The 15,659-nt window shown below is 41.2% G+C and overlaps 1 protein-coding gene across 3 annotated transcripts; it reads left to right on the forward strand.

Annotated features, from left to right (window-relative positions):
* The first annotated feature begins 460 nt into the window (after positions 1 to 460).
* On the forward strand, positions 461 to 13,453 carry LOC146580292 (phospholipid scramblase 1-like). 3 transcript variants are annotated; one of them, XM_085266946.1, is made up of 8 exons: positions 461 to 600; positions 1,204 to 1,284; positions 5,921 to 6,195; positions 6,968 to 7,010; positions 7,200 to 7,420; positions 9,617 to 9,778; positions 10,638 to 10,799; positions 10,893 to 13,453. In XM_085266946.1, exons 2-8 carry the CDS (start codon positions 1,272 to 1,274, stop codon positions 10,950 to 10,952), a joined length of 936 nt encoding a protein of 311 aa, XP_085123072.1. In that variant the 5' UTR covers positions 461 to 600; positions 1,204 to 1,271; the 3' UTR covers positions 10,953 to 13,453. The 3 variants fall into 3 exon arrangements, with proteins under 3 accessions (XP_085123072.1, XP_085123073.1, XP_085123074.1); XM_085266947.1 differs by having other exon boundaries at positions 484 to 600; positions 1,140 to 1,284; XM_085266948.1 differs by lacking the exons at positions 461 to 600; positions 1,204 to 1,284 and adding an exon at positions 2,762 to 5,565.
* The last annotated feature ends 2,206 nt before the right edge of the window (positions 13,454 to 15,659 follow it).

A 15,659-nucleotide genomic window follows, 5' to 3' on the forward strand; every position in this document is an offset into this window, starting at 1 on the left:
GACCCGGTTACTGCGTTCACCAGATATCACCACAATTTCAATCCGCTCCTCACGTGTTAACCTCTTCGACATGTCAATGGCTGTGAACAAAGAGAAACTTGTAAATAACTCATGAAAGAATAAAGTTACGTTGAAACCAAGCACACCATTGTTTTTCTTGTGACATTATGTACATATATGTACTGTGTATTTACTGTAGTGTCTGGGTTTCCTGAGGAGGAGGAGCCGGAGAAGGTGGCTGTGATTTCTGGCATTTTGGCGCCCCCTGGTGGTCGGAGCTGCCCCAGTGTTTCACAGATCGCTCCGCTCCTTCTCGTCTTCCTCCCGCATCTGCAGCGAGCGATAACAAGTTTAGACGTCCCTGGTGACGCCGGTCTCCTCTTCCCGCCCAGTGCACAAAAGCCCTCATCTCAGTGACCCACCAAAGCCTTAGCCCATGTAAAATCCCGGAAAGGGGGGAGGAGACTAGGAAGAAGTGGAGGGAGGCGTACAGCACAGCTGCAGCTAACAGGTTAAAGGAAGAGCACAGCAAGCTTCTGCTTTCCCACCACTTTCTTTCCATTTCTTGTCGCTGGATCTTCAGGGAAAACAGCCACTGAGGTGAGATATTTTTGTGTGAGTGTGTGCTGTTCCTCACCATATTTTAGCTCGAGTGTTTTTTTCTTCTTCTTTCTTTTACTACGACATAAAGACTGCTCACGAGGAAGGAGATGCTCGCGACCTTTACTTTAAGAAGCTGTAGGTGTTTTTCTCTTTAATAAGCTCTCATGGGAACATGAGAGGGAACTTTAATGACGTCTAAAGGGGCAAAAAAAAAAAAAAGCTTAATGCTGACATTTAGTGGCAGTTAGCTGCCAGTCTTGGGCTGACACGGGGCACACCCACTCCTTTTATTTTTATGATTTAGGTCTGAAATACTGTGCATCAGGGACAAAAGGGCCACGACTTTGAACCCAACATTGTCAGGATTGTTTTGGACCTCTGGTCTGTGTCTGGATATTATCCGTGAAGCTTTGTGTCGGGATGCCACATAGGGCACATTTACACACAACCTCGAGTCGCTCGCCTTGAACGCATGACCGATTGAAGTTAAAAATTCACGTTTGTGTTATTGTCGCTCTCTGCGCACCCTCCTCCAGTCCTGCTGGTTTCTATTACACCCACCCCTCCCCTTTTTTTCCCTTCTTCCCTTTATCCTTTCAGTTTCCCATAGAAACCGTGCGGGAAGTGTGACCTTATTTTTCTTCCTCCGCCCAGAAAAGCTCTGCACCATGTCTGCTCCTGGTAAGTGCCTAGATTTCACATTTATGCTGACTTTTGTTTTCAGTTTTTTCTTTGGACGAAAATATGAAGACGTAAGAGTGTTTTAAAAACGTGAGCAGTGTGGCGTACTTTAATAGTTTTAACACTTTGCTTCCATTACGTCACGCTTTGTAAAATGCTAGAAGTTTTCTCACACTTGCCCCGTTAGCTTTCCACTAAACCCAACAGCCTGAATAATGAGCACACTGTCCAGCCCACACAGTAGACTTCTGAAGGTGGGGGATGTTTTTTATTTTTTCTTCCCCAAGAAATTCCAGGAATACTTTCTTGAAAACACGTCAGTCTTTGGCCCAGCAGACTTCTCTCACTGAGTGGAAAAGGTGAAAGGTGCTATTGTTTGTGTATGCCTGCGCAGTGGATGCACCCACACTTTTTTCTGTTTTTTTTCTTTTTTTTTTCTTTTCTATTAAATGTGAAGTAAAGAGAGGGATGTTGAGCAAAGGCAGACGACTAGCTTCACACTGTCTAACTTCCTTTTTAAACTTTCATTACACACAAATGGCACAAGAGGTTGTTTTTTAATTGTAGTCCACAAGGCTTTAATACATTCATCAGCCTTTGCCAGCAGACTCGTGACTAAATGGGCTTTTCCAGTCACCCGGTCTTGTTCGTTGTGGTTGTAACGACTCAAAAGAAAGTAGTGCTCCACTCATGAAAGTAAATCTTTTTGGAATTGTTTGGCATTCAGACAACAATTCTAATGCCGAGACAGGAGGGGGGGAAAAAAACAACACAAAACGTTGTCAGCTTTGTATTTATCCTTACTGCTGAGTGGGAATATCAAGTGCAAACTGATTGAAAACATCATTTTATAGTTTACATGTATTCCTCACTGGTGACTGAGCCTGACCTGCACATAGGTGGTAAAGCAGTGAGGGGAGCATAAATAGAGCAGGGACAGAATCTGCATCGGTGATGGCGTCACTTCACTAGAAGGATCCTCCCGGATCCAACCAGAGATCTTTTGCTTGTTAGGTGAATATGTAAACCAATACTAGTCATAATATTAAGTAAACATGGGGGGGAGAATCCTTCCTCTTTCCCAGGCAAAGTACTAGCTGTCATGTCCACCTCGTTTTTGAGTGTCTTTCTCTGGACAGGGTTTAATTAATAATTTGATGGAGGAATAATTTCAGGAATGCTTTTCTGAGTAGTTTCTCGCTTCTGGTTGTCCATCCCTGCCCCCGCCCAGTGCTTGTAGTGCTGTGGAGACACTCCGAGGGAGGATCTGCTTAGCTGAGCTCATGGTGCATTTTCACCCTTCCATAGGAGTCCATGCTCACTCACAAGAGGAAGTAAAATTTTTCTAGATGAGACTGTGGAAAGATCATCAGGCACTCCTGCAGCTGCCTTCCTCTCACAATCTTTTACTTGGTCGCGCGCGTGTGTGTGTGTGTGTGTGTGTGTGTGTGTGTGTGTGTGGGGGGGGGGAACCACAGGCCAGTGACCTTTAGAAAAGTTAGACTCATGTGCTTCAGGTAATTGCACGATGTGAATAAAAACCAGTTTGGCCAGTCTTGAGACCAAAATCCCTTATTGACATCCCATTCCATTTAAATGTGTATAGACCTTTTTGTTTAGTTTTTTTTTCCATTACCAGTATACTCGCTGCGATTCACATCAAAAAGCACATCTGTAAAGAACATACAGTGCAGAAAAGCAGCTCAGATATAACATTCAGAGAGAAACCCAACGGGCATGTGGACGCTCTCGTCAGCAAAAACAAGCTGATCTAAATTTGATCTTTCTAAATTCTTTCTTAATTATGTCCTGACTGCTGTTAGAAAACGGCACAGCACACATACTTTCACATGACGGTCTGTCAGCAGGTGTGACTCAGGAGGCTCGTCACGTCATTTGTGTTAAGGCAGTGACTTTATGGTTGATGCTTCCTGTGTAGTAAAGTGAGCCATTAAGTAACCAATCATTTCTCTACGAGCAAAAATGTCTTCAGCTTCCTTTGTCTTTTCTTCCTTGGGCAGTTCACAACTTTCCCCAAATGAATATCTGGTAAAGGTAAATTTTGTTTTTTGGGGGTCCCGTCATAAACTAGAGCTGTTAACCAAAGTCAGTTTGTCATTTATATTTCTATATAGATTTATATATTTAAAATAAGCAGAAAACACTCATATTGGAAAAGACTACAAACACGGGAAAGCGAGATTACAAAGCTGTGTTGACCTTAAAATGAGTTTTCTGTGTGTCTCATTAATGCATGAGGAGCCCCACTTTGATCCCAGGTGGAGACACACATCTCCTGGTGTAGTAAAAAAAATAAATCTGTCACACTGAAATATGTGGAGCTACCCTTTGTCAATAAGGGTAGCTCAATAAACTTTGCTGTGCACGTAACCTGGTCAGAAGCAGGTTATATATTCAGTTTTGGTTTAAAATGGGCTGGAAGTGGCACGTTTTTACTGATTCTTTTATTTACAGCACGTTGTAAGCGCGATACAGATTCTCTGCTGGCTACTATGTTTTGCAAGAGCAGCTTGTAAAGCCGTATCTTGGAAAGATCGGGAATGAAGCGCAACAGTAAAGTTACAGCAGCTCACACTGAGCTTTGCAGTGTCAGAAAATCTATAAAAATGATTTGAGATCAGATTCTAATGTGTTGCTAAGTCTGTTTCACATGCCTCCACATGTCTTTTATTAATATATGGGATGTTAATGTTTAATATTAGTTAAACGTGTAGCTGTCGTGTTAGGGGGGAAAAAACTAGAGCACCATGCAGTGTTTCAATAATTTTCTCAAATTAAAATGTTAATTTTTACTGCTCTGTTTACTAAATCGCAAAATCAACAAGTTTCTGCAGCTTTAATCTCTTTTGTTTGTAACAGTGGGGAGTTTCACCATTAGGTTTTTATTATCATCGCCATTTATCATCATCATTTGATAATGTCTCTGATTGGTGTAGGAGACACTCACAGGGAGGCAGAAAGCCCGGCTTAATAGAGGAAGTTGATAACCATCATCGTGATATTGGGGTTTCAGGTCAGGCCGGCTTACACACAGTTCTCAGGGCTAAAGGAAACCGTCCTCAGTACAAGTACAAACGACCACCACGATGCATTAGACTTACACTATTAAAATTTTCTACATTTTCTGCCTCTCCACCACACCAGATTTCTTTTTTTTTATTTTTTTATCTTGTCTGTTAAAATCATAGCAGCAGTCCTATGATAGTGAAACTATTAACATTTTTTTTTAACCTTTATTCTTGGAAGCAGGATAAGGGAAGGTGGTTAAAATTCGGCATTGATTTTCCATTATCTCAGACATCTCACATTTTACATTTTACAGTGGGGCTTAAATGCTGTGTTCTAAACGAGGTCTGTACTATGGAACGAGATATGCGTGCGTGTGTGCACGACTGTAGTAGTGAGGGGAAATGTGTCTTTTTACACACCAAAGACTGATCGGTCAATGCTGTATAATTTTGACCAACGTTGTTGTCGTTATGAAGTGAGAATGATCACATTTTTGCATTTTAAACAAGGACATTACAAAACCATTCGACTCAGTTTAGACGTTATTGGCATAACATATGATCATAAGGACAGCTGTGTTCCAGTGGACCTTGCAGTTTATCTGATAACAGCGTTTTACACATTCATAAAAGTAAGCAATCCCCAGTTAGTCATTGTTATGAATCTTGTGAAAGTGAGTCCCATAGCACACAACAGAGGTGCAACTGGCCCTGTGTAGGGTCTTATGGCCCCTCGTGGCATTCTCCAGGGCAGCCACAGAGTAGGCTGGCTGCTAGCCTCTTGAGACTAGTGTGCACTTATGGTTCTGTTGATTTAACGCAACAGCTGCTTTAAATAAGATGCAAACACTGTGAGAGACAAAGTTGCATATCCCTGTGCTGACGGCGTCCGCTCTTCCTATCTGAAATCCTCACTTAATGTAAGAATCTTCAGTTCCTGTCCAAAAGATCCCCAAATCTTAGTTTTCACATCACATATTCAGTTTTTCCACCATGGAAACACTGACAATTGGTTTCCAACATATCATGGATCCAGTTTTTCCAGTATAGGTAGGTCATTACTGTTGTGTTGCAATCACCGGCCAATTAGCTCTGCCCTGTCTACTAAAAAAAAAAAAAAAAAAGGGGGGGGGGAAAGGGCGGATGATTCACAGCGTGCGCACACACGCACTCACACTCAGCAGAGTAGCTGCTTCTAGCGAGACACTCGGCGATCACTGCTCTCAGCTTCTCTCTCTGCTCTGACTGGAAGGTAAGAACCTGGAGATGACCAGCCGTGGTCAACGCAGCTGGTCTATAATCCTAAACAGCAGCTTCAGGCTTTTGACTCTTATATCATTTTTATGTGTGTATATTTATATTATCATTCATACTCAGGGTTGATGGTGTCTTTTAGTTTTTTGTGCCCTATCTTACATATTACAGCTTTATTTATTTTCCTTGTATTCTCTGGTTGTTTTATGGTAAAATTGAGCTCTACTTTCTAAAGTTTGACTGTCATAGTTTGTACAGCAACAACTGAGCTCATGAATTCAAATTCAATCAAATCAGACTGTCGGTATATCTGAACAGGTTTTGATTGTGTCTATTTTTTTTCCCCCTTCCAGTTTACCCAGGCGCTCCAAACCAGCCACCCTATCCCATGTCTCAACCTGGCGGAGCACCGTATCCAGTTCCTCCTGGATATGGAGATCCCAGTCAAGCCCCTGCACCGGGCTTCAACATGGGCTATTCAGGACAACCTGCGGTCATGTACCAGCCAGCACCCATAGGGCCAGCTCCAGGCCCTGAATACGGTGGCCCACCAGGGGGGATTTCACCAGCTCCTGGAGGTCCAGCAGTCCCCGTTGGTGTCCCACCTGGACTTGAGTACCTCACACAGGTAGGGCAGAGAAAGGTTAAACCAGTGCAGTTTTTTGTTGTTTTGTTTTATATGCTGTCCTGTTCAGCAGCTTTTGGAGTCACAATTATGATCTGAATGCACTCTTGTGCCAGACATATTTTGCTTTTCCAAGATGAGCTCTGAAAATTCACTGTAGGCTCCACTTGTTCACGTCTTTCTTTTATCTATCTAGTCATTCGTTCCTATTAGTGTTATATCAGGCATTACATTGTATGTTTAGTATTACAATATCCAAGCTGACAGGCAGATTAAAAAAGAAAAAGAAAAGTCAGTGCAGTCAGGTGATTTTGAGAGCTACGATTGGTTCCACTGTCTTCTTAAATGTCACAAATTTTTTTTTGTCACGAAGTAAACTTTCTAACAATGACCGATGACTCAGTTAATCCTTCCATTTTACTTGGAATTTGTATGAACTTGAAAAATTGCTGGCCATGTGCGTAACCCGACACAGTTCCTGGATCTGTTGCATGCCAAGCAGTAAGAGAAAAGGTCACATGTTTAAGACTGTAGTGGGTAAAAGTAGTGTTTTATAGTTCTGTTGGCTCACCATTGAAATACTTGCAGTTTGCTGCACTTTTTGGTGATCATTAATCTCAACTAGGATTTGTGACACTAAAGTCAGTTTCCTTTTTAAAACAATATGTGAGGTCATACGTGCTTTTAATTGTTTTTAGAAGGAAGAGACTTTCAGATTGCAGGATGTGCCACAGAGTTGCCTTTTTTCAGTTTGCTTTCTCTCCTTCGGTTTTAGATTGACCAGATCCTGATCCATCAGAAAGTCGAACTCCTGGAAGGTGAGGCGTGCATCTTGTTGAACACAGAATATTTAATCCTTCAGCAGCTCATAAGCAGCAGTGTGTGAGGCTTAAAGCCTCTCAAGATGAAAACGAATGGAAGAAAAATTATATCTGCCCTTGAAATTCCTTACTTATTGTTACTTCATTGCTCACCGTTTTCCCTTCTCTTCTCCCAACCACGCCCAGCATTCATCGGTTTTGAGACAAACAACCAGTATGAAATCAAAAACAGTCTGGGTCAAAAGATCTACAAGGCCAAAGAGAAGAATGACTGCTGCACCAGGAACTGTTGCGGCTCTCTGCGCAGCTTCGACATGAAAATAAAGGACAACATGGACAGGGAGGTTATCCGTCTCATCAGGCCTTTCCGCTGCGTCTCCTGCTGGTGTCCCTGCTGCTTGCAAGAGGTCAGTCCACTCTAATGTTTCTGTGTTTGAGTAGAAGTGACTTGGCTAGTGTTGAAAGAGGTTAATGGAGTCATATTGCATTCATTTACCACACCTAGACCAATATTGTTCCCGGTCAAAAGCATTTTTGGTGTGAAATCTGAGTACTCATCCATCATATCTGGATTATTGTATTTGATCTAGATGTGCTGGTTAATCTGTAGCTATATTAAATATCTGAAGAGACTCAAATAGGGAAGAATAAACTCTTTACTTTCTGTAGCACTCTGTTCACTTTCTGTAGCACTCTGTTCACTTTCTGTAGCACTCTGTTCACTTTCTGTAGCACTCTGTTCACTTTCTGTAGCACTCTGTTCGTAGTTTATGTTAAGACATACCTAATCACTTTTTTTGATTAAATAAAGATAGATACAAAAGTTAGATCAGATAAAGGCAAATAAATCAAGACATTACAGTTTTATAAGGGGCAATGATTTTTTTTTTTTAATGTAATGTAGAAATTAAAGGAAAAATCTGAAGATTTTAAGAGAAACGCGAGCTCTGTAGTTTATTTTGTGACACTTACACTTACAACAGCTCATCTCCTGTTCAGGATTTACTTCTATTCTTCAGGAATGTTTTTAGTGGAGCTGCTATACAAGTCTGATTTATTCGCCTGCCTCTGTTAACCCTGCTGGATTTAAAGTAGTTTTTAGGGTGGGAAGTGGGCTAATTTACTGCTGATTGGTCCAGGTGACCAAAGAAACTGCTCTGAGTTATCAGTGTGCTCTGTCCTGGAACCAGCTGCATGCAGATTAATGTTCTCTGCATTGACAGTCGATTGGAGCTGCAGACCCTGCCTGTATCATTAGTGATCATTGATGTGAAATTGGAGTCAGTTTGACAAGGACACTGGTATTTGCTTTTTATGCACGTTTGAGTTTTATGGTGAAATGTACAGAGTGCACAGTGTAAGCAGTTAAAAGGAGGCTTCCAGTGAGCAGTCAATGCACTGTGGAACAGATGCAGACAGTTTAATTTCTTGAATTTCCCTCAGAACATCTGGTATCAGATGGTTATTTATCGGTTATTTAACACAACCTCTACAGATGTTATGAATGGGGATGCAATACATAAAGGCTGATACTGTTTGGTACCATGCTGTAAATATGCTTATTAAAGGTCTTGAATTCAACACAGGGAGACTGTGTGGACAGACTCGCTATGGCTTCTCTTGGAGATGATGTTAAAATAACTTTGTTTTTAAGTACGAGCTCCCTGCTCTTGTGGCTCAGATCCAAATAACATGTAAAAAAGCTACTTATCAACACGTCTCTAACACATTTACAGCTTAAATTTAAATCACAAGGTTCTGGCATGGCCGGGCCAGAGTCAGTATCAGCAGGAAAAGCCACGTCCATTATGTCGTCCTTCACATTTCAAAAGCTGTCCAGAGGGTCAGATCTGAGTCTTTGCCAGGACAATTCTGGCCCCCAAGACATTTGAATTCACCATAGTCTAGTGCATGTTATAGTGCATGTAACAGACATTTGATACTGCTACTTACAGCCAGACTGGAAGAAAACCTTAGTCCTGTGTTTAAAGTAATAAATAATTGTTAGTCTTTTCTCATGTAAAATACAGAGGCCTATCAGTTCTTCGTTCTTCATAACAACCTGCAGCCTCACAGTGCCAGTGGTTCATACCTTTGCCTTTCCTCTCTTTGTCTTGAGTTACTGTTGCCGAGTGGTTGCTGCTGACCGGTGTTTCAGTGCCTTTGTGTGCCACTCTGCTCAGGCAGGGTTTTGTTAAGACCATGAATGGCCCTTTTGTCTGTCCAAACTATTTCCTAGACTCCCTGATCCTTTGCCATACGTCCACTGAGACCTTTTTCTCTTTGCCCTTGTGTAATCACATCGTTAGTGGTCTGTCTACAGAAAGTTCCCAATGGTACAAATCTAAGAAGATATCCAATCATACTGCAGCTCTCGGTTTAGTGCCCAGACAGGAACCATGTGAGATGCATTCCCTTTGTTTACATGGTTTAACAATCAAGCAGTCAGCCTCACTTATCATTCCTGCTGTCCAGCATGACACCGCGTGACGTTTTATTTATAGCTGTCAGTGTCCAGGAAAGAGAGCAAACGAAGCTCTGTGAAATAGCTTTCTAATTTTGTGCAGAGCTACTATGTGTCTAACTAACTATGTGACCAACAGATGGAGGTCCAGGCTCCACCTGGGACCACCATAGGGTACGTCAAACAGGACTGGCACCCTTTCCTGCCAAAGTTTTCCATCCAGGGAGCAAACAAGGAGACACTCATGAGACTGGAGGGGCCCTGCTTTGCCTGCAACTGCTGTGGAGATGTCAACTTTGAGGTGAGCTCAGAGGGTCGTTGTTTGTGGGGGGAAACCGAACTCTGAGTAAATTTCATCCATCAGCCAACAGTGATTTGTTACAGATCCACTCAGATAATCTAAACAGGACTGGTAACAGTCACAGAAATGTTGATGATGATTTTAATTAAGTCAAAGGAATAGTTGATAGTTTTGGAAAACACTTTCTATTCACTTTATTGTAGAGTTTAGTGAAAAGGTTGATACGACTCTTATCTGTCCATAAAATATGAGGGTACACCTCGAAGTCAGGCTACTATCCAGCCTGTGCAATGAAAAAATTAAATCTTCCTATTAGTCTCACTTCCTGGTTTCCCACATGACATCCTGCACACATTACTTGAGAATTGACATGATACAACTACTGGCTGCAAGTAGTTGTGATTAGACGCAGGGGAAATGCAATTGTAGGGAGGCTAAAGCAGCTTAAATAGCAGATCAGGTCAGCTAATCTCCCAGGATTGCAGCAGAGCCTGATTTTTGTTTATTACGTAATCTTCTTGTGTCTTGGTGAGCTTGCTTGTCAGTATTTTCTCCCACTCGTCCAGTTACTTTTCCAACACTAAAGAGCATTCATGGAAACACATTTTTCCCATTAGTTTGACACCAAGTGAATGATCCTTAGTGCTGCTGGTGGTCAGATTGTGTTACCTTTCATGAGGACCAAAAAAGCTGTTTTATCTCCTGATAAGTGCATGTTAAGCTTTTATTTCTCAGCAAGAAGGCAAGAAATTTTTAAACAGCAGCAAGGCTGATGTTGTTTCCATTGTTTAAAGAAAGCGTGTGCGACAGGATTAACAACTTGTGATGAACGCTGGTATTATTTTTTTTTTTTTTGCAGCTGAAGGGGAAAGATGGTGGCACACCCATTGGTCGCATCAGCAAGCAGTGGAGCGGCCTTTTGAAGGAAGTCTTCACTGACACAGATAATTTTGGCATCCAGTTCCCGCTGGACTTGGACGTGAAGATGAAAGCTGTGCTAATGGGCGCCTGCTTCCTCATCGTAAGTCCCCAATCTAGAAGAACATAGTTGATTTTGAAATATGTGGTGTGTTGTTGAATAAAATAATTCATTACTTTTAACGTTGCTTTGCAGGATTTCATGTTCTTTGAGAAAGTCGGAGAGGCCAACCAGCGCAGCAGTGTGTTTTCATAACAGAGGAAAGAGGAACCGTGGGGGGGCGGCCTATGATGAAGGTGTTTTCCTGTTATGTAACATTTGTAATTGTTTTGTTCATTTGTTACCAGTCCCATAATCCATTTATATACACATACAACTCATTGTGAGTGAATAAACTCTTGATTAGATTTAAAACTTCGAATCTCTCCAAAGTCAAAGACTGAAATTTTCAGTGTTTCTGTACATTCTGTAGATGTTTCACCTCTTTTTAAGCACATCACTGCATTCATAGCAAGCAATTTACGCTACCAAATTTAAACTTGGAAACAGGTGTGGACACGCATCCTTTTGAATGTGTTTTGCTGCACTTGTGTTCACATTTCATTTCTTTCTTCTTTTTTGTCACCATCAGTTTGTCTTTTATTGTTAGTAATTTTATGTGCTTGCTCGAGCTTTATAAAGATATAACAGTATATCTAGTAGAAGTACAATACTGTTTTGTAGAAGATGTATTCATTGCTTTGCCTTCATTTATCCAGTTAAATGGTGGCAGAGTCGATCTGTCAGTCCATTGCTTTGGTATGATGATCATCATAATCTGTGTACAGATATTTTTTTTTAATTTAAAAGTTGGCTTTTGTTTATTACTTTGGTGTATGCTCTACCAAACCTATTACATTCCTTTGAGCCTCCACTGTAGGCTGTATTTAGTGTTAATCAGCAAGTGTTGGCATGCAAAACACACTAAGATATGATGCTTGACATGGTAAGCCTTAAACCTGCCTTGGCTTCATTATATCAATGTCACTGTGAATATCTTAGCACAGGGGTGTCAAACTCAAATACACAGTGGGCCAAAATTCAAAACTGGAACAAAGTCGCGGGCTAACATTAATATTTATTGAAAAAAAAAAAAAAAAAACTTCCTCCAGATATAAGAATGAATCTTTTCTTAATTTGGCCCGTGGGCCAGAGTTTGACACCTATGTCTTAGCATAAGCATTTGGCGCTAACCACTTGTGGACCACAGTTCCACTACACAGAGCCACTAGCACAGCTTTTAATCTTTTTGTCACTTATCAGAAGCCATATAGAAAACCTCGACGTTAGCCACGGGAATCCCGCTCTGGTTGTTTAGCTCAGGGTGGCATCATGTGCAAATGTTAGTGTGTAAATACACTGAAGTATAATTGCAGATATGCTCATCATTAAACCTGCCTGACATTATTTTATCATCCATGTAAATAGTTTATCTTTAAGCTCAGTTTGGGCTAAATGCTAACTACAGCCAGGAGGTGCATCACCCTAAGTCTTTTTGTCATTAACTAAAGCTTATGGGAAACATTTAGCCACAGTAAACTGGCTGTTTAGCATTTAGCCCACATAAGGAAGTGACATCGTACTAGCATGTAGACATGCTAACTTAGATGGTTGAAATGGCAAGCATCTTAACTACTAAACAACCTGTTGTTAACATGTGCCACTGTTGAGGTTTTAGCATTTAGCCCAAAGCTCTACTGTGCCTACGTACAGACAGTACCTGCCTTGTCCTAATTGTGCAGTTAGTTGACTACCTTACAAAAAAGTCTGAACTAGTTAGCCGCTGTCACTTGTTTAGGGATGTGTTGCCTTTATTGGTGTGAAGTTGTGAATCACACATTTTTACCAAAGTGCACTCTTTTTATTCAGCAACATGTCTTCAGCCATGGTGCATGATGCAAAGCTGTTGCACAGGCTTTACTCTAAATGATCCTGTGCTCCCTTTATGGAGTTTGGTGGTTGCCGGTGACACCTCACCATCCAGTTTCCTTCACATACCACTGTGTTTGAACATGTGCCTGCGTAATGACATAGGGGAGAGAGAAAATGCAGGCTGAGGGAAAAATTTAAAAGCAGATGTTGAGGTTAGTGAGCATTGATCTGGCCTCAGAATGGTTGGAAAACCCCACAGGCAAAGCTTGCACGAAACACTGTAGTTCCTAAGTCCCTGGAAAGAGTTGGTGCAGTTATGACTGCTGGTACAGAGAACTAGAGAGGAGACCAGAATCTTAACTGAATCAATTGACTTGTTTTTTTGTTTTTTGTTTTTTTTTTTAAATTTGGTTGCTTTGCTCTACAGTGTTTGATAGATGAGAGGTTAATGTTGCACTTCTGTGTTTAATAATCACTCTTGTTCTGGGCACGCCTCCAGCGTGAGACCTGGTTGCCACAAGTGCTTTCAAATCCAGCTAGCTGTTTGCCATCACCAACCAAATGTATTGTATGTGCATGCATAGATATATGTATATGCTGAGTGGCCAGTACTAACCAAAGCATGTACAGTTGATTTAAGTTGCGCACTCACAGTTTACTGTTCCTCTGGAAGCTTTTTTTTTCTTTCTATCATATATGTACAGCTGGGAGGGGCTGCAACATGTTTCCTGTGTTTTTTATCAAAAATGTTTTGTAACACTTTTCTTGTGATTGGACATTTTTACATATACAAGCAACGATGTATTTCTCAAATAAACAAATGCAACGATAAGCCTTTATTAAAAGCACAATCCTCTCTTGTTTTTCTGCCCACGTGATGCTGCAGGAAAATCTGGGGAAGGTGCTCTGTCGGCCTAAATGTGGACCATCTGGTTGCACTTGGAGAAAATGAGCTTTGGTTTAGTAGGGGAAATCTAGTCCCTCCTGCTCCGCCTCAAAACGAGCTCCATTCAAATCGTGCTTTTAGCCAATTTTATTTTTTTTAACTGTTGAATGGCATCCTCACTTCAGTCTGAACTTTCTGTACTATTTGCCTATTAACAGAAAGTTATTTATATCCATGCCGTTGTTCAGAAGCATGAGTGAAAGACAACAGCAGTGCTACTGGGTTAGATACAAAATCTTAGTGCTCCATCTCCTGGGAGCATGTGAGATGTTCATGTATAGTATTTCAGAACATGTCTGCACATGTCCACCCATCCCTCAAGAACACTGAGGCATGGCTTTGGAGTTTGTTTTCATACATGATCACCTAATATTTTACCTGCTATTGCTGTGCAAATATTTAAACCAGTTGTAGCGTGTCGGTGTACACAGGGTCAATCTTAGCAGGCAGTAGGACAAAGGTAAGAGCCTCTCTTAGAGAACTAAAGAGCCACAGAGCTGAGATCCTGTGTTCAGGCCACCAGAGATCAGTTTCTACTACAATATTTACAAATGTATTAAAACAGAAAACCTATGTGCAAAAGACGTGCTATTTAAAACCACATCATGTCATCTTTCTTCTAAGCTGTTTCAAGAATATTAGTTTTGTCTTCGCCCACCTTCAGTATATGTAAACATTATTACTTTTTTTTTTTTAATGCCTTTTTATATAGAGCATATATTGTTTTGATTTTCCTTGATGGCCATTTATATTTTACATGTATAAAATAGATTCCGATGGCTTATATTTTATCATTAGCTTCAAAAAAACAGATAGGCAAGTGGGATTTTTTTTTTCTTTATTTGATGGTCTGACCTTTAGTTGCTGTTCAGCTCGCACTGGGTTCCAGTCATTTCATTGAAGTGCTTTATGAACCTCGTCCGTGGTCACGCCATGTACCGCCTCCATAACCTGAACAGAGAAATGAGAACAGCAGACAGTGAGCAGGAATACTGGAATTACTACCAACCAGACAAGCTGTCGTTTACATCAGTGTAAATATGGCCGCAATTTGTTCTTCTGTCTTTTATAGTGTTCAGTACATGTACAGGACAGAAGATGGATTTAGGCAGGGTGACATCATCTGTTGGTTTACGCTGTCACCATCTTGGTTGCTAAAAAGCTGATGTTGTGAGAAAGGCAGGTTGCAAAACCATTGCTCAATGGCAATGTGGGTAACCTGTGATTGAAAAAATTAGCCAATGAACGTGTGGCTTTATACCACAGATAATTCTCCGTTTTGAAATAGAATTTGACCAAGGCACCATTTTTATTCAATATGACTCTCAAATGACTTACTATGACTTACTGAGCCCATAAACTCAGGAGCAAAGTGTTTGCTCACAGGAAGCTGTGTCCCCATACCCTTCTATATGACTGGAACTCGTTTTGCAACCACAGCTACCATCTGTTGGCCTTCAGATAGAATGTAGATTTGAGACACTTCCACATTGCCTTCATTTTTTTTCCAAAGCGGAAGCTATGCCCATGTTTTATACTGTGTATGGTTCAGTAATAGCCAGAAAAGGGTTTCTGCACAACACATGATGTTACAGTGATGTTGACCTTTAATTTTTTTGGTCATAAAATGTTTTCTTTTTATAACGTAAGACATTTTTCAAGTGAGCACTTGTTTCCCTACAGGTGTTTCACAAAAACTGCATGAACAGGAGGTCTGACCTTCACTTTGGATCTAAATAATTTCAGTTTTATCACCATAAACACCTCCACCCCCCCCCCCCCCCCCCCCAATTTTTGCACATGTCGAGGAGCGTGTCAGACTACATTTCACTGTGTGTTATACTTGTATAACTATGCATGTGACAAATAAAGAACCTTGAACCTTGATAAAGGCATAAAATCATGTTGATCAGTAGGAATCTCATCACTTGCCTGTGCAATGAGACCCTCTCTTGTGTTCCCGTTCTCTTATTCGCTCCTGATCTCTCTCCTGCTGTCAGAGTACTCATCCAGCTGGATGGCACCTGCTCCACTCCACAGTATTGAGGCACCACGCTCTACCCCCGACAACCTGCTGAGGCGGGGGTTGTGTCTGGTTTAGATTA

This window comes from Mchenga conophoros, linkage group LG3 (assembly GCF_057382185.1).
Source record: "Mchenga conophoros isolate Kocher_MC1m ecotype Shallow Benthic linkage group LG3, M_conophoros_male_GT1.1, whole genome shotgun sequence".
In the NCBI taxonomy this organism is placed as follows: domain Eukaryota; kingdom Metazoa; phylum Chordata; class Actinopteri; order Cichliformes; family Cichlidae; genus Mchenga; species Mchenga conophoros.